Consider the following 18474-nt stretch of genomic DNA (forward strand, 5'->3'; position numbering starts at 1 on the left):
AATGACTTACTGACAATACCAGCTTTTTATACCCACAGAATGTTGAAATTGATGCCACATTGAAAAGGGTTGTCTTTTAGTTTTTTGGTATTGGCCCCAATATGTAAGGCACACTGTACACAGTGAGACCATTACGTGGAAAACTCAAAATGAGGTGTGTCTATCACCCCAATACAATTGCCTCCCTGTCCCAAAACTCTCTGAAGTGAAACAAACACCGTATGAATGAAATCCACTGAGTCTCTCACAATATCCCTAACTTATTGTGAGTAGTGTACATATATATATGTTGTTGTTTTTTTCACACTCACACATTCATACACAGATACATACATACAGTTGTAATTGTATGACTGGAGTGACAAACAACTTGAATGTGAGCCTACATGGTACATTCCATCTATCCAAGCATGACCTACCATCCTGTGCAGGGGGAGCTGACTGCCCTTTGTTACTACAGCTGTATTGAGGCTGCTGACTGGACCGGGCCATAGCTATTCTCTAAATAACCCTGGGGAAATGTAATTCATTCACTCAATCAGTCAGTCAATTCACTGTGAAGTAATAGCTATAACTACAAACATCAAGCAGGATCATTGTCAAATGGGGTTAAAATCTGTGTGCAAAATACAAGTGTTCATGGGGCTCTGGAACCCCTTAAATAACAGATTTGACGCCATTAAAATAACAAAAAGAATGAAGTTGTCAACAATGTGCTTAATTATGTCTATTTAGAGTATCTACAAAGGTTTATTTTTACATAACTACCGACATCTTCGATCACTTTTAATAACACAATTAACACATATTGCATCTCAAGCATGTGTGGCATTTGAATGCAATTTGCTCGGCTTCTGCCTATTTAAACACCTAAAAAATATGTGAACTGTTAAGATGAGCTAAATGATCTAAACAAAAAGTGCTTTATCTCTAAGAGCAAAAAGTATCTAAACAGCCCTTAAATCACAGAGCAGATAAATAAATCCCAGCTTGTTCTTGTGTAATAGCTAATTAAATCTAGACTGTCACACTATATTTCACACACTGGTTGGTCAAAAATATAACATTAGCTCTACTGAACACTCACATCTGCAAATAACACCCTCAGTCTTAAGTCCAGACACAGCTGTTCATATTTCATGGCAGTATGCAAATAATTTTTTTTCTTCTAAAATGCTAACATTAAATGCTTAACTTCGTTTGCAGACTGCTAAACTAGCTCCTCTTTTAGCTGCTACTTAGTACTAGATAAAGTTTTCCTACATGTTCAGAGGGAACTACGACATAACTAAACATTAAATTACCTCTCAATAGACAGATTTCAGCGTTTTTATCCAGCAGCTGATGTTGTCACTGTGGCCGTCCTCCTGTTTCATTCACGACCGGGCCGGACCAGCAGCAGATGCAGTGTGCTAATGGCTCACCGAGGAAGGTGATAACATGGCTGAGACGCACGATGAAAGTGAGGATGGAGTAGTTGAGGAGTTTCGGTTCCAAGGCCCAGAGCTGGAGGAGGCCGGCTCCTCCAGCCCCTCCACCTTGAGACAATCTTCACTGACTGTACTACTGGGCCAAACTTTTAATGCAGTCACCACAGTGGAGCCCAAGTCAGTACAAACCAGGGTTGAGGAAGAGGTTCGCAAGTATCTGGAGGCCCCTTCACTTCCTGTCACTGATAACCCTCTTGAGTGGTGGAGCTCCAACGATCTTGTGTACCCTCGCCTAGTCAAACTGGCCAAACGATTGTGTATTCCTGGCACGAGCGTTGCTGCAGAAATCGTGTTCTCCACTGCGGGGGACATTGTGTCAGCACAAAGGAGTATGCTCACTCCACAACATGTGGACCAGCTGGTCTTCCTCCATAAGAATCTGGTTGTTCCAGAGCAATGAATGTTGTTCAGATTATTTGATCAGTCATAAGTTACACAGTGTGTTCTGTTTTATTACTGTGTACAGTATAGCTAAGCTGAGGCTACACTAAAATGTGTGTAAAGGAAATTAACTTTCCATTTGAGTAACCATGACCAAAAATCTGGTTGTTCTAGACCACTGATTCAGTACTTCATTACTCACAACACAGTGTGTTGTGTTCTGTTTTGTTTGCTACTACAGTATATAAGCTACAGAACATTGGTTCTATTTCCTATTTCATTTTGCCATTTAAGTTGCCATGAAGATGCAAAGTATTACACAGCTGTCCTGTGACCACAGAATGTTCCAAAGCATCTGCATCGTTGTTATGTGAAGAATAAAATAAATATATAGAATTTGGACATTTATTCACAAGTGTGGACATTTTTTTAACAGTGAAAGAATAAGTTTAAAACAAAGTAAAAAATTATAAATTGGATAATAGTGACACTATACAATATTGAAGGTGCTGTGAGGGTGAAGTCAAATAATTCAGCAGCTGACTGATGTTAAATGGAAGATCAATAATCGTTAATAATTGAAAATCGAATCGATAATCGTTAATAATCGAAAATTCGATTTGTAATCAATATGAGACTTCAATAATCGGAATCGAATCGGGACAATGGGCTGATTAACCACCCCTAATGGCAGAAGGCAAGGCAGTCCTTAAGACCCTCGCCAAATCTTTTAAAAGATATCTTAAGGTTCATCAGCACCTTGATTACTGCTTAAAATTCAACAGGAAAACTTTGGAAAATGGAAACATTAAAGATACTTACAAAAAAGAGTGAATTGTTATGTATTTCGTTAACTAGCCCTTAAGACTGTTTAAAAATGTTGCTCGAGCAAATCCAAATATCGGTCTCCTTTGATTAGTGTACTCTGCGTTTTTTTCCTAAAAGTCTCTAAATTAACTCAAAATCTCATAAGAAATACATCTAAAATGTCAATGAATTAAATCAGATTTCTGACATGAAAAACTGAGTCAAATTTGGGGTAATGTATTATCTCTCCTGGCTTGTCTTTTCTCCTCTAACCTACATTTTGCTGTGTTCTTTTCTCTGTCCTCCCCTCCTCTTTCTCCCACTCAGCAAATACAAATACCTGTCTTCTTTGATTAATGTACTCTGCGTCTTTTACACTTAATCAGTAATCAATGACTTGTTTACATATGACTGAGGGAGGTGATGATGGAGCAATTAGCTGAGTTTCACTGTACTTGTGACTCATCAGAGAAGGCTGCTCCCCACTTCATTTACATGCATGAGAGTCAATGGGTTGGGCTGAACTGTAAGTAGCTCCACCCAGAGACATTCATTTTAGCCCAACTACCTCCTCTCTCTGTTGGTATAAATATCAGCCCAGGTCAACTCTCTTCACTGACCCGGAGATTCCCTCTCGAGACTGTGTCAGAGATCTGCAGACGACCTGAAGGCACAAAAGCAATTTTAATTGCTACTAAAGAGCTTTTATTCCTTTGGCATTTACCTGAAGCCACAAAAGCAATTTTAATTGCTACTAAAGAGCATTTCTTTCTTTGGGCTGTTACCTGAAGCCACAAAAGCAATTTTAATTGCTACTTAAACGCTTTTATTCCTTGAAGAAAAAAAAAGAAGACATGGCAGAAGGCAAGGCAGTCTTTAAGACCCTCGCCAAATCTTTCAGAAGATATCTTAAGGTTCATCAGCACCTTGATTACTGCTTAAAATTCAACAGGAAAACTTTGGAAAACAGAGACATTAAAGATGCTTACAAACGTCTTAGGCTGGCTGTGCAAACCAAACCATCAGATGGGAACGTGCACAAGCAAGTTAACACAGCTTGCAGACACTGGACTGAGGACACAGTTGCAGTTATCACTAGACATTTTGAGGGTGTATTGGCGGATTTCCACTTCACTGCTGATAGCACAAACTGGCAGAAGGCATGGGCCATGGCAGTAAACTGGGTCAAGAAAGAACTGGTTGATTTTAATATGGATGTGGCATTGAGAGCTGAAGTAAAGCTGACGGAAAAATTCAATCAAGTGGCAGGGGACAAACCCCTGTTTACAAGGCACGAGCATTTCAATGACAAATTTAAAAAATGGAAGCTAAGCGTCCAGCGGTCGATCCTTGTGCTTGGTGACTCAAATACTTCACGGCTACCGAAGTGCAATCACAAAAGTGGATTCTTACCCAGGTGCACGATTGTGCAATGCTCTGCACATTTTGGAGAACACAAAGAAAGCGGATCATGTCCTCAAAGTCATTCTTTCATTTGGAATCAATGACAAAAATGCCATGGATGGAGGGCAGGTAAAAAGGGAATTGGGGGCCATTTTTAAAGTGGCCAGAGAAAGATTTCCGAAAGCAGACGTAGTCATGCCGCTGATCTCCTTCTCAAAGCATCTTCCAAACAAAAACCAATGGACGCTCTCTCATATTAACACATTGATTGAAAGCTTGCCACACCTTCCAAAATTACCAAAAGCAATGTTTCAAACCGTACGTGACCAAGTACACTGGTCTCCACGAACAGCAGAACACATGTTGTCTCACTGGAGAGATATGTTGCAATTTTAATTAGCCGTGGTAGGATGTAGTTTTTTCTCCTTTGGACAGAGTTCTTCAGCTAATTCTACAGTCTTGCAATGCCTTTTGAGTCATTATGCTTTCAAGTGTCCCTGCTCCGGGAAACTTACTAAAGGCATACATGTCTCATTTTCAGGCCAAAGCAGACACGTCTGAAGTTTTCCCCCCCTTTTTTTTTTTTTTTTTCCAAATGATTTGTATTTTGTCGCTGCTCTAAAAGCAACAGAGTTCAGACACACATTTGAGCTGGATGCTGTGCTTAAATTCGCAAAAAGAGTGAATTGTGATGTATTTCGTTAACTAGCCCTTAAAACTGTTTTTAAATGTTGATGATGGGTCTCTTGGTTGGGCCAGTGAATCCTGGAGTTAAGTTAATTCATTAATTTAGCTTATTAAAGTACAGCTTAATTGTTTATTCAAGTTATAGACTAGTGTTGAAAATATAAATATTTCAATACCTACTGATCCTAAACATTTGAAATAATTTCATGAAGTTTAGAAATTGAGTCTTTGAATCATTGAAAAAGGAGGAGACTGCCAACTGAGGAGGAAAGGGGGTAGCAGGGAACCAGAGAGAGCATCTGATGATGATGATGTGGTTGTTATTTGTCTCTTGAGTATGCATTTGTGTTGTTAGGGTCAAAACTTCACTTATCTGGTGTGCAATCATTTCACTTTAGATCTGATGAGTAGGAAAAGTCCACGTTATGTAACAGATTAGAATCTTTATTCTAACTTTTTTTTTTTTTATCAGGGCACAAACACAGTGAAATAAACGAACACCAGCTAGAAATGTGTTCTGCTTCTAGTACTTTCACTTGAATTTTTCCTCATACATCAGAGTGACAGTGCAAATGTGAGGTTGTTTTCACTTTTTTCTGCTGAAGAGGGAAACTGTCTCTGTGTTAAACTCCATACAGATAAAGGATGCAAATAACCAGTGCGATGGGGAAACTTGAACCTGCTGTGCTCTTTTGTCAAGGACGGCCTTCACAGTGGGAGATGGACCTGAGGAGCTTTTAAGAAGAAATAACATCTTATCAGAGTGCGTCTGTAGGTTGTAATATGAAGACGCTGAGCATATTTGTGATGCAAACTCTGCGGTGTACTATTCCTCACCAGGAAGTTTGAGTTTCTGACAGCAGGAGTTGCAGTGGTGCTTTGCGCAAAAGTTACTAATGGCATTCTCCCCCAGGTTGGCAGGTCCAAATATCATATTGTAGGATCTGCAAAAGTCACACAGCAGTCCTTTAATGAAATATTACTGGACAAAGTATCTGGTAAATGGGGAGAAGTCTTGTTGAAACTTTTTTTTTGAGCTGAGCAACAATCAATTTAAGACCAAAAACCAGCAAATCACAGGTGAGAAGCTGAAACTAAGTTATGTTTGCATAAAAAAAGACAAACTTGATTAATCGATGGCCAAAATAGATGCTGATCAATCAACTAATCCTTCCTTGTTTCAGTTTGAAATAATTCAGCCAGAAGAAGCTGACAGAACACATTTAAAAAAGGTCACTTACCCCTTCTCACCGCTCTTAATGACGGATGGATCCGTCAGAATCTCCCCAACACCTTCAGAGAATCACAAACACCAACACACAAGCTTTATTATCATGACATCAATATAACCCTGAACACTGGAAGTCACTGGAGATAAAGGCTAATCTACATGAGTAAGTGCTATTTAAAACTAAAGACAGGAAACTTCATTTATAAATGACTCTGTATGGTGACATGTCAGCATTAGGGCTGCAGGTATCGAATATTTTTAGAATCGAGTATTCTACCGATTACCTCATCGATTAATCGAGTAATCTAATACAAAATAATTTTGCATTATTAAACAACAATACCAAATAATGCAAAACGAAAATGACAGGCCTGTTAAATAGACCAAGCTATTGGCTTTCATAACGTTACAGCAACTTGCTTCCAACTATTCCCAACACCAGGAGTAAGTGTGTGTGTGTGTTTGTTTGTGTGTGCACGCATGCGTGAGGGAGGGTGAGAGACGAGATGAGTGTGTGTGGAAAGGAGTTATTTGGTGTAGTCTATTACTCTCTTGCAATTTAACAGGAAGTAGTTTCCACATCTTAACATGATATCTAGTCATACAGACATCAGGCTACAGCCTCCACAAATCCCATACGCTCTTACTGGCGATGGTAGGCTACGTTAAATTAGCTAGCATCAATGTTTGTGTTAACTTGTGTCGGCAACGCTTGGTCAGCTGGTGTTAACAACTGGATGCTTTCGGTTCAGATGTTAAATCATTGTTGACGTGCTGTTGTGATACGCCAGCTCTGCTTTACATCCCAAACTTTGGACATTCTCTGACTTTTACGGACGACTTCTTGGCTCTCCGCCATCGCGCTAACTCAATTCTGAATGTAGTGGTGTGTGCCGCAATAACAGTCCGTGTGGAAAATGATCCCTGAGTTAAGCAGGCCACATAACGCAGGTGATAGGATTTAAACGAAGCCTCGAGGCAGAGATTTTGCCTTGATCATTTTTTGTAATCGAATTATTCGAGTTACTCGAGTAATCGTTGCAGCTCTAGTCAGCATGCAGAGAGTCTTTTACCTTGCAGGTCGAGCACCAGCAGCTCTCCGCGGGTGTAATCGTAGGTCCAGTGGCTAAAGGCCAGCATGGTTTCCTCCAGCAGGTTAGTGGGGTTGATCTCCTCTCCGTTGTTGTTGTTGAACTTCCTGAACTCTCCGGTAATGTACTCCTCTATAGAAAACCACTGTCCGGCAGAGTGACAGTAGAGCAGAAACACCTCGAGAAACCTGAACACACAGAGCACTCAGGGTTCAGGTTAATGGTTCACAAGAGCAGACTCTTGAACAAATAACATTCCAACAAATTCTCCTGGTCAGTTTTAGATTTTCTTTTAGTCATGAGGCGTTAAAGATAAAGAAAGAATTGCGTCCTAACAAGCTGCATGTTAAGTTATTCCAGCTTTGATGAAATTAGAATGTTGAAAAAAGACTCCTTGATTGAATAATGTCATCAGTTTACAAATGTCTTGATCCTTGAATGACTTAACACTTTGGGAACTCTTTGAGTTAGACAACAAGATTGATACCACTCTCCTGTCTGTCTGTCTGTCTGTCCGTCCAACTGTCAGCTAGCTCAGCACAAGGAACAATGGCAACACAGTCAGAACAATGCTTATTAGATCGGGTGAAGGATGGCTTCATATTGACATTGATGTCCTGCCAAACCACCTTGAGCTAAGCAAAACAGTCCAACAGGGAAACAAATAAAAAAATGAATGTGCTTACCTTGGTGAGTAAGAAATAGTCTTCGGACTTATTTGGTTGAAGGCAAATGTCAGTTTCTGAGCAGCTCGTTGTTGTTGAATTTCCTGTAATTACGCAGGAAAACATATCATATCATAACAGGTCTAATATTAATGTCCTACGTTAGTGTAGGTGTGAGAGCTGTTCACAAGATAGACGCTGAAGATATAACAACAATAAAGGTCACAAGAACAAACAGTAAAGCAATTTAGTGGGGGATTTTCAAGGGTAATGTATTACAGTAAATTCTGCTGCATCTAATGTATTAATAGCAAAAATCACAACACAGCGTGACTGCTGATTATTTGATTATCAAAAGGGGAATTCCAGTACATTTAAACACAGGCCTTATATTTACATGAAACCAAAGGTTTTGGAGTCGTTCCAGCAGATCAACTCATGCTGGCAGCCAAGACATAGCTATAATGTAATCCTTTGAGGCAGCAATGACAGTCAAAGTTGAGAGCGAGAAACATGTAGATAAATATTAAGATCTGTTGTTCGACCAGTCTCAAGTCTCGTTCAAGGGGAAGTCCCAAGTTGTTGCTCAGTGATGACTTTGAAGATGAACTCCCGCTGGCAGCTCTTTCCCTCTTTCCAACTCTCTACACCGCAGTCTTCTTGAAACAGCCTCTCTGAAGATTTCAGAGCAAGACTTCTCCTTGAATGAGACTTGTGCTTCTGGTTACAAAAAGGAGCTTATTATTCAACAAAAAGGTCTCACTGTAATTGTTTCTGTAAAGTTGTCATACACTTACAAAATAAACATCTCCGCCTGTCAGTGGCAAAGACAGACACATTTAGTGGCGCACAGAAGAGATTCTGTGAAGCTCAACAGTGTAAATAAGTAAAATGTGACATTAAGTGCGTGTGTGTTTGTCTTCCTACCCTGAGACAAAGGTTCAGCACTGTGTCCTCCTTGTAGATGCTCTGCCAGGTTTGGACCACCTCAGGAAGGAAGGATTTGACTATATACATCTGTCCTGGCTTCAGGATGCTGTACTCTGAGCACGTGCAGAGCACCTTGAGGGCCCGTCTGAGTCCTCCGCCCATCTCCTCCTGACTGAGAAACTCTATCACGGCACAGAGGCCCCGCTTGGCCCAGGAAGACATGCTGTTGTTGATGGTGTGGGGGGAACTCTCCTCTAGACGGTACACAGTCACCAGCTCAGCTGCAGGAGCACAGAGCAGCATGTGAGGGTCAGAGAGACACAGAGATGATTTGCTGACCTCTGTAACCCCCTCAGCTGTTTGTTTCTCAAAACAGAAGCACGCTTTAAAGTCTTCTTTTTTACAGTTTTTAAAAGAAGGTTATCTAAATCAACTCAGCAACAGATCCTTGATATACAACCTGTTTATCTGGCTGATATGTTCACATGTTGACACAGTAGCCTGAACACTTTGATTCTACTGGCCTCCTCCATTATGTCTGTAGTATGGGTCTATTTAACATTCTAGGTATTCGACTTGTATATATCAGAGAGTCAGACAGGAAATGTGAGGGCACACAGTGAAGGATATGAATTACAAGAATGTCTCAGGTCTGGATCTGAACCAAGAACATTGCATTACAAGGTGGTGGTGATATTACCTGTTCAGCATAACACAGAGACGGTTCTTTTTCTAGGTGTGTCAGCGAGAGACATCCAACTCGGTTCTTGTGCACGTACGAACTAATTATGTTATATAATGTAACAACACTGCGGTCAAGATCGGGTTAGGAGCAGACACGCGCTTAGGGTTGTCGGAAAGATCATGGTTTGAGTTAGCGATCAATCTGTCCCGATCTTTTCGTGAGTTACCATCTAGAAATGACTAATAAACACCAAGTAGCTAACCGCGACAACTGTGTGCACTGTGGAAGGAAGGATGCTGCTCTAATATTTAATTTAGTAAGTTATTTCCACGGTTTTGTGTTTTGCTGTACAGCCCTAAAAAGCCAAAAGGTAATAACTACATATTTAGAACTGAGTAAAGACCAGAGTCTAATACGTTTGCATCTGTTTACCTGTTTTGCTTTCAGGGTCTAAAAATGTGCTTAAAAAAATGGCATAGAAAATGTTCAAGAATTAAAAAACTCGTAGGAAATCACCAATCTACTGTGATTGCAATCTGGTCAGTTAAGGCTAGCGTGCAAGACCCTTAGCCAAGTTAATTTCCCCCCTTTTTCCAGCTTCCTGTAATTGAAAAATGTATCTATTTCGACGTTCCAACATTTTGGCAGTTCAGTTTATTATATCACTAAAATAAGACAGTTGTTAAATCGTAATGAAGTTAAAAAGAAGGCCAACACCAGTTAAAGTAGCGCTCCTAGTAGGTAACTAGCCTAGCTTAGCAGAGGAGCTATAGCCGTTGTCTCAGTAGTGTTGGACTCTGGTAAAATTCTGGTGATGTGTAAAAGCTAAATTAGCCCCAGTCATATAACATATTTAATTGAATTTAATAAGAGGTTCATTTCTTGAAAAAGTTCATTTGTTCAAAATAGAATATGTTGTTTTTAGATAGTGAGTTATGACTGTGCCCTTTAGATGGTCCACTGTTTAATGAGGTCTTGAGTAAAGTCTGTCACAAAGATTATGATTCAGTTCACACACACAATTAACTAACAATGGATTTATGTGTTTAAACTTCAAACCCCTTTACTCTCAACAAGACTCGCTTGTCCCTTTTACATATTGTCTCTAACTTTGTCCAAGACCCAAGATTTTAGTTTGTTGTAGTACTGATAACTGTATTATGTCTGTCAAATCATCAAACGATGATAGTTAAAATTTTGCTTCAAGGCATTTTAAAATCATAATCAGACTAATAATTGGTTCCTGTATGAAGGCACTTGCTTGGTGCAATGAAAACAATGCAAAAACCACATCTCTTATCCGCCACAAAACTTCCTAATTTTCCAACTGTTTTCCAACTCTTGTTTCTCAGAAGTGTCTGCAGGATTTTCACCTGACCAGACATGTCTGACGCTGTGCTGTGACCCAGACTTACCTCTTGGGTCCACAGGGGTGAAGGGGATACTCTGGGACAGCCTCATCAAGTTGTTGCGCTCCACAGCTACAAGAAGTAACACAAACACAAATAAACAGTTTAAGACAAGTGCGGAAGAAGAACAAACAGAATATAGTCTGCATCGATTTTGGAAAGCCATGAAAACATGATATCGATTTTCCATGTCTCACCTGAGCACTGGTAGTTTTCCATGGGTTTGAAAGGGGAGCCAATAGCTACGGGGGGGACTAATAGAAAATAGATGTATATGATTTTACATGTATTTCATGTTTCTTTGATCTCCTTTTTTTCTCATAAATAACAACAACAACAACAAGATCAAGATCATTTTATCTAGGCACATCTCTTATTATGATCCATTCATTTATTTATGTCAAACAAAATGCAGGAGTGGGGCTGCAGTTATTTATTAATTATAAGTGAGTAATTTGCTGACTGTTCCCTCGATTACATAATCAATCGCCTGGTTTGGTAAAAGTCAACACAGTAAAAAAAACTGTCCATCACACTTCAGAGCCTGAGTCAACGTACAGCAAAGGTCACTCTCTGGTTCTGATGCGATCATTATGTTAAAGTTAAAAAAACACTGGAAAATGGTTTTCATGGGAGATCCCTGTTTGATTGCATCAAAAACAAACATGCGTTGAAAGTGAAAAAGAGTAAAAGTCACTTTGATAACAGCGTCTGTGTAAATGTGGCTGGACTTGCAGATCAGGACAGAACGAGGGTGAACAAACTAAAGCACCACGTTGAAACTACACAGCTTACCGCTTAGTGCATCTTCTCCAGGGGCTCGTCTGAAAGAAAGGGACAACAGAGACACATCAGTTTTACATGCATGTGTGTGTGTGTGTGCATGTGTGTGTGTACATCATGTTAGCCAGTGGGACACTTACAGGCTGCTCGCTTGGGCTGATTTGACCTGAACTCTTTCCTGTTGAGGAAACAAGAAGACGTCGTTAAACAATGACAGAATCGAGCTACAGACGTGTGTTGTTTTGTTTGGTTTTTGCTTTAGACACACTTCTTACCAGTACTGCTGTCCCGGGATCCTCGTGGATCGGGGTGTCTTCAGCTGACACGCTGCTCCTGTCCTTCTTTGTCAGAGCTGCAGAAACACAGCGAGCAATTACCATCTGTAACAGTACAAGTGTGAGTATATCACTGCTGCTGTTGGGTTTCTGGGCTTTTTTTTGTAGGCTTACTGGAGGCAGGATGGAGAAAAGCTGGTTTTCTGTCAAACTCTGTAAAACCAGCATAGGAGTTGACTGCTCTGATGTGACCGTGACTTTCAGCCTGAGCATGTAGCTAGAATTAGAGACAAAAACAAAAAAAGGAGAACGAAGGTAAACTTTCGGTTAGTTTATATGTTTAATTTCAATAAGCTGAATGCTGAAACATGGCCACAAGTGACAAGACTGTAAAGGCAGCAAGCTACCAACACACATTGTTAAATGGTTCAGAGGGACTTCACCTCTTGAGTTATAAAGAGTGCCTCAACCAAGATCATAAGGAACTAGAAAAATTGCATTTCCTGCGAAAATACAGTGTGAATGCTGAAGGCCGAAGCAATTTCGGAAATCTGCTGAACGTACAGCCGGAAATGCAACTATAACAGGGTATCGGCAGGTTTGAACAAGTCAAATTTAAGACTTTTTAAGACCACTTTAAACAAAATTTTAGACCTACACAAAGTACGAAAAAGTAAGGAAAAATAAAGTCCCCCGGATTACTAAGAAAAAAAACAAACTACATTTATTGCCATTCACAGAGCAAGACGCTATTATTAAAACACTAAGAAGGCTCGACACAACATGAAACTTTGCTCACCCTAGCAGTAGCTTGTTACTCTAGCCGTTGTCATGGCAGCCCAGACGTGTTGATCCCCGAGTACGTCTGGGCTGCCATGATGGCGGCGAGCGGAACAAGCTACTGCTAACGTGAGTTGTTCAAAAAGTTCTTTTAGTAAACTGTGTGTACACAAACAATGTTCTCAATGCTCAATTTAAATTTAAACTTTCCCATAGTTGTAGCAGATTCCGCAGTCAAAGTCTTTCTGGAACTGGTGAAGTGTGCGGCGATAAATTCTGACCGGGCTGTTGGCAAAATGCCACTTACGTTCCTGTTACTTCAGACAGAAGTACAACACACAGAGCTGACTGTGAATCTCCCCAAAACATTTCCCAGAAACAAAAACAACAAAACAGAAAAGGCGACAAAGGAAGTGGTAAATGAATGTACATATTTAAGACCTAACTAATGGTAATTTAAGACCTATGTTCAAAATATGGACGTATTTAAGGCCTTCAAAAGTCTTAAATACGTCCTTAATTTTAGATACGTGAATTTAAGACTTTTTAAGACTTTTAAAGGATGCGCGGATACCCTGTATAAGAATGTTGAATAAAATGTCGAAAAACTGTTGATTAAGAGGGCAGGAAGATGTTAAAATGGTTAAAGAAGGCTAAAAAGGTGAGAAGTTATAGGCTAAAAGAGCTTAAATAGGTGAAAAAAGGATGAAAGGGATGAAAAGCTGTAGAGTAAGAGGGCTGGAAGAGGTAAAAAGGTGAAAAGAATATGAAAATCTGTAGAGTAAGAGGGCTGGAAGAGGTAAAAAGGTGAAAAGAATATGAAAATCTGTAGAGTAAGAGGGCTGGAAGAGGTAAAAAGGTGAAAAAAGGAAGAAAAAGTAAAACAGTCAAAGGGTGAAAGAGCTTAAAATGGCCGCACATACGCTGGAGGAGGAGCAACCATGAAGCAAGCCAACAAGATTTCCTCCATTTTGTATGTATACATTGTCTATGTGAAGTAAAAGATATGGGATCCAAATCCAGCTGAAGAGAATTCTTTCTCCAGATTTTCCAGCTGCGCTACACTCTAGCGATGATGTCAAAAACTGTAATGGTTATCCCCCAAATATCTATATGGTGAGTGAGAGGGGACATGGCTGAACGAGCTCATGTCATTTTTATTTCTTTCGAGTGAGAAATGAGGGCAGAAAAGCGAGAGACAAATCAGTCTCTAGCGATGATGTCACACACTCTAGCTGACACAATACACACCCATTATAAAATCAGAAGAGGAGCTAAAAAGTTTGAATGGTGTCTCTCGCTCAACGTATGAGGAACAAGAAGATGTTGAAAGGCGATGAGTTTTGAAGAGGATTTGAAGATTTTCCCATTTGATTCAATGTTAAATTTTGGGGGGGAATAGCTGAATTTCTGAAAAAGCTGAAAAGTTAAAAAGTTAATATAGCAGTTATAGCAGAGTGAAATTTGAAAAAATCCCCATAAGGATGAATGGGAAAAATTTGGCAGAAAAAGCTGAATATTTCCAAAACTATAAAAGGTAAAATGAGAAAAATACACGCCATCACGTCCTAAAAAAGCTGAGCATTTTGAGGGTTAAATGGTTTCAATAGCTCAAGATTTGTAGGAGAAGAAGCGTGCCGAAAAACGTACGGAATCCTGAATAAAGATAAATTCCAGAAGAACAATAGAAGAAGAATAGAAAACGTAATTATTAATAATAACGTTTTCATGAAATATCATAATCAGTATTAATAATGTAGATAGAACGAGCAGCAGCTTGACAGGTGACAGACTGATCAATCGCATTGTGTCTCAATGTAAAGGACAGACGACATTCTTCCGAGTAATTACAAGATGGGAGAAAAATATGACAGAAACACACACTGAACAAACACACCAAGTAAATGAAACAAAAACAAACATTTGGGATGTATAATTGGCCTGAAGACACACACACACACACACACACACACACACACACACACACACACACACACCTGCGATCTGGCCTGTGCAGTCAGGCTTTGCTGTCTGCTGGAGGTTTCTTTGGGTGAGCAGTGCTGGAGGTCCAATTTGTCTTTATGTCCTAAAACAAAGAAAATGTTGTCAGTCCATATTGGCCTAATTCAAAAACTTCCCTTGCTGTTTGCGCATTATCAAAAAATAAAAATAAAAATAAATGAATAGATATTTTTCATTTCTGCATCCTGTAACAATATCCCACCAAAACAATCACAAATAATTATTTTTCTCGCATTTAGGATTTGTTTTCTACTCCCACTGTGAAATCTAAGGTGATCACTGTGTAGCATTCATAACAAGAATGCCTGGTGACAAGACAACCAGATCATCTCAATTGTATAATAATCAAAGTTCAAACATCTGATTCACCATCACCTCCACCTGCCAAATAAATCTTTTATCAATCATGGTTAAAACTAAAATTTTCAACCAGTCAACCAATCATTCATGCTCCAGTCACATTAACTGTGTAAACCTCAGAACCACCCAGGAACAAAGAGTAAACCAGTCAGCCAAGAGATCCAGACAGAGCAGAGAAAGAAAAGCAAAAAGCACCAGTTAAAGGTCTACTGGGACCCTGATCCGAAGATGAACAGGCCCCAGCACCCGGTAGACGCCACCCTCAACATAAGCTCAGATTTAAACTCAAACCTCTCTTACCACGCGAGAGGGGCAGATCGTCCCAACGCATTTTGTTCTCTGCTCCTTCGTCTGTGGGGTCTTCTGGGTGCCACCTAGCAGGTCGCTATCTCCATGAGTGTCACCTGATGATGACTCAGCTTCAGGAGTCAGTGGGACTTCAGTGTCTGCTCTGTCTACTAAGAGAGCCTGATCTGCCCTCGTCATCGCAGAATGCTTCCCCGTCTCTCTGCCCCCTTCCTGACCCCTTTGCATTCTCAGGCTTTGTAGCGTAAGCAGGCAAGCAGGCAGGCCTAGCAGAGCCCGAAGTCTTAGAGATGATAACAACTGTAGGATACACACTAACTCTAGCTACATTCACACTGCCGTTTGCATGTGGGGATCCTGCGCCAATTCTCCGCAACCTTCCCCTGTGTGAAAGTTTCAGATGTGGAGAGGGGGGAAATTTGGCTCCGGCGCTGATCCGCCTCTGGAGGTAGTATCAGGGCCACATTATTGGTGAGCCGTACCAGTGTGAATGGATAATCCGGAGGCGCAGAGCAAGGGCGTGTCGGTCTGACAGTCTGATAACTGCACAGGTCCTTCACTCAACTAAATACAGAGAAATGTCCCACAAAGCAACGTTACAGGACCGAACAACAGTAACGTAGTAACTGTTACTGTCTTTGGCAACTTATATGAGGAAAATAAATACCACAGCTGTACGTGGAGAAGTGTCTGTCCTCCTTTCTGTCCTCCTGACTCTTCCTCACATTTCTGCTTGAAAAACAGCGTTTGTCACCGGCAAAAATGTAAAACTCACCAAGTGTTTGTGATGAACTTGACAATAAACTGGACTGGATTAAGAACACTGAAGTCCTCTACAAGAAGGGACAGAGCCGCCTCTATTTTCTGAGGAGGCTCCGCTCTCTTAACATCTGCCGGACGATGCTGAGGATGTTTTATGAGTCTGTGGTGGCCAGTGCTATTCTGTTTGCTGTGGTGTGCTGGGGCAGCAGACTGAGAGTAGCCGATGCCAACAGACTCAATAAACTGATCAGAAAGGCCAGTGACGTTGTGGGGGTGGAGCTGGACACTTTGTCAGCAGTGTCAGACAGGAGGATGCTGTCAAAGGTGCGGGCGATACTTCAGCATGTCTCTCACCCTCTCCACAACGCTCTGGTCGGACAGAGGAGCACCTTCAGCCAGAGACTGATTGCTCCTAAATGCACCACTGAGCACCACAGGAAGTCATTCTTACCTGTGGCCATCAAACTGCACAACTCCCCCCACTGATGATCAGACTCACTTGGCTATTCATAATACTAAACAAACAATATAACTATCCATTCTCATTTAACTTATAATGTTACAACCATTTCATTGTATATTGTATATATTTCATTTTGTATACTATGGGCTACTATTTTATTATTTTATTATTTATTTGTATTTTATTGTCTACTTTGATATTTTATTTTATTTAATGTCTACTTCAATATTTTATTTTATTTACATCTTCATCTTATCGCTTGTTTACATTCATGCTGTATTTCTATTTCTTCTTTGCATGGAGCATTGGAACAAAAACAATTTCCCCCTGGGGATCAATAAAGTATTCTGAATCTGAATCTGAATCTGAAATAAATCACTGCAACCATCAACTCTCCAGACCGAGACTTCAGGGAACTTTGCCCCAGAAAACAGCCTCTGTTCCCGCGAGTGACAGAGTCAGACAGCTTCCCGTTTACTGATGGTGATTATGTATGTCATTTTGCACAAAAAACGTAACTCCGTCACTTTCCAGGATGTTTGGTGGGTCAGGATCTCAATCACTACACATTATAACAGCATCCATATGATTATAAACTGTCCACGGGTTTAGATTAACAGGGGGAACACCTGGGGAAACACCAACATCATCAACATAACGTGCACCGTCACGCCTCTTTAGGAGCCACAGTGTCGGCTTTCTGTGTGAATAACAGGTGGCATGGCGGAGATGCTTTGCTCTGTGTGAATCACCATCGGCGGAGAATTGGCGAACCACTGCTCCAGAGAAAATGCAGAGACACTGTGTAAAAAGGGCTACAGTTTTCACCATCCTCTTTTACCTCCTCATCAACAACAGACTCATTCTCAGTCTCATACTTACCCACAAATGCCCCAAATTCGACAGTGGTACTGTCTGGCTGGAGGGGCTGCTGGTAAAGCCCGGTGAGGGCAAGTTCTGGGTGGCTGGAGCCACTGGGCTGGGAAGGGGTGCTGCTGATGTGGAACTGAGCCCTGGGGGAGGGCACATTGGGCAGGCTGGATGGGGAGTCAGAAAGGCCCGGCTCTAATGGACAAGTCAGCTTACTCTGGGTGAGTAAGTGGCCCTTGAGACGCAGATCCGGAGAGGAAATGGCCACAGCACTTTGGACAAAGGCACTGGGGCCGATGCTGCCCGAGGAGCCAGCCTCTGCAGCAAAGTGCCCGAGCCCAAACAACCACCTCCTCTCTGGACTTAATGCTGGGTTCAGGCTGGGGTCCAGCCCCAGTTCTTCTGCAGGGCTGGGCCCGACTCTCCGGCTACCTTCTGTCCCAACCCCTCCCCCTACACCAATCCCAAACAGAGAATCTGCAATGTTGACTCCTGCCTGGGGAAAAGAGGAGCCATAGTAGGCCCCTACACTGCGTTTGCCCATCGTGGACGATTTGGAGTGGGGGCCAGTATCTGGTGCCACAGGACCGATGCTGAGGACCACGTTTTTAGACAGACTGAGCTCCCTGGTGATCTGATTGTGGACCTTGCTGGCCTCTGAAGCCCTCTGAGCAGTGAGGGTCTTTAGATTGTCCACGGTCAGAGCAGAGAGGTCCTGCAGGTGACTGATCTGAGAGTCAAGCGTGTGCAAAGAGCGTGATATAAAGTTGACCTTGTTCCCTACTTCTCCTAGCTGCATACACATGGTCTCAACCCTGCAAAGGACAAAGAGTAACTTCAGTTAGCTCGTGTAAACAAAGTAGCATTTAAAATACTAAAGAAATAGAAATAAAAAGAAATTTGAAAGTCTATTTTATGGAGGAACAAATGTGTTCAGCACAATTGCAACACCCTAAATCTTAACTCTTTTTAATTCCTTTTAGGCTGTGCTAATCAGCGGACTTTTTATCCTTTTATACTGTTTTAATCTCTCCCGTGTTTTAGCCTTTATGCTTTTTTTTTTATAGTCTCTC

At 41.1% G+C, this 18474-nt stretch overlaps 1 protein-coding gene across 1 annotated transcript in view; it reads right to left on the bottom strand.

Annotated features, from left to right (window-relative positions):
• The window catches only part of LOC115582951 (transient receptor potential cation channel subfamily M member 7-like), a 62057-nt gene that overhangs the window by 13157 nt on the left and 30426 nt on the right, over window positions 1–18474 (bottom strand). Inside the window, exons 24-35 of the mRNA XM_030419207.1 lie at window positions 17414–18216; window positions 14616–14704; window positions 12013–12115; window positions 11839–11915; window positions 11704–11741; window positions 11576–11604; window positions 10978–11034; window positions 10787–10852; window positions 8684–8967; window positions 7778–7860; window positions 7074–7279; window positions 6011–6062 (exon numbers count right to left, since the gene is read on the bottom strand). Of these exons, the coding sequence (XP_030275067.1) occupies window positions 6011–6062; window positions 7074–7279; window positions 7778–7860; window positions 8684–8967; window positions 10787–10852; window positions 10978–11034; window positions 11576–11604; window positions 11704–11741; window positions 11839–11915; window positions 12013–12115; window positions 14616–14704; window positions 17414–18216 (1887 nt within the window). The remainder of the gene's footprint in view (window positions 1–6010; window positions 6063–7073; window positions 7280–7777; window positions 7861–8683; window positions 8968–10786; window positions 10853–10977; window positions 11035–11575; window positions 11605–11703; window positions 11742–11838; window positions 11916–12012; window positions 12116–14615; window positions 14705–17413; window positions 18217–18474) is intronic.

This window comes from Sparus aurata, chromosome 6 (genome assembly GCF_900880675.1).
Source record: "Sparus aurata chromosome 6, fSpaAur1.1, whole genome shotgun sequence".
Classification (NCBI taxonomy): Eukaryota; Metazoa; Chordata; class Actinopteri; order Spariformes; family Sparidae; genus Sparus; species Sparus aurata.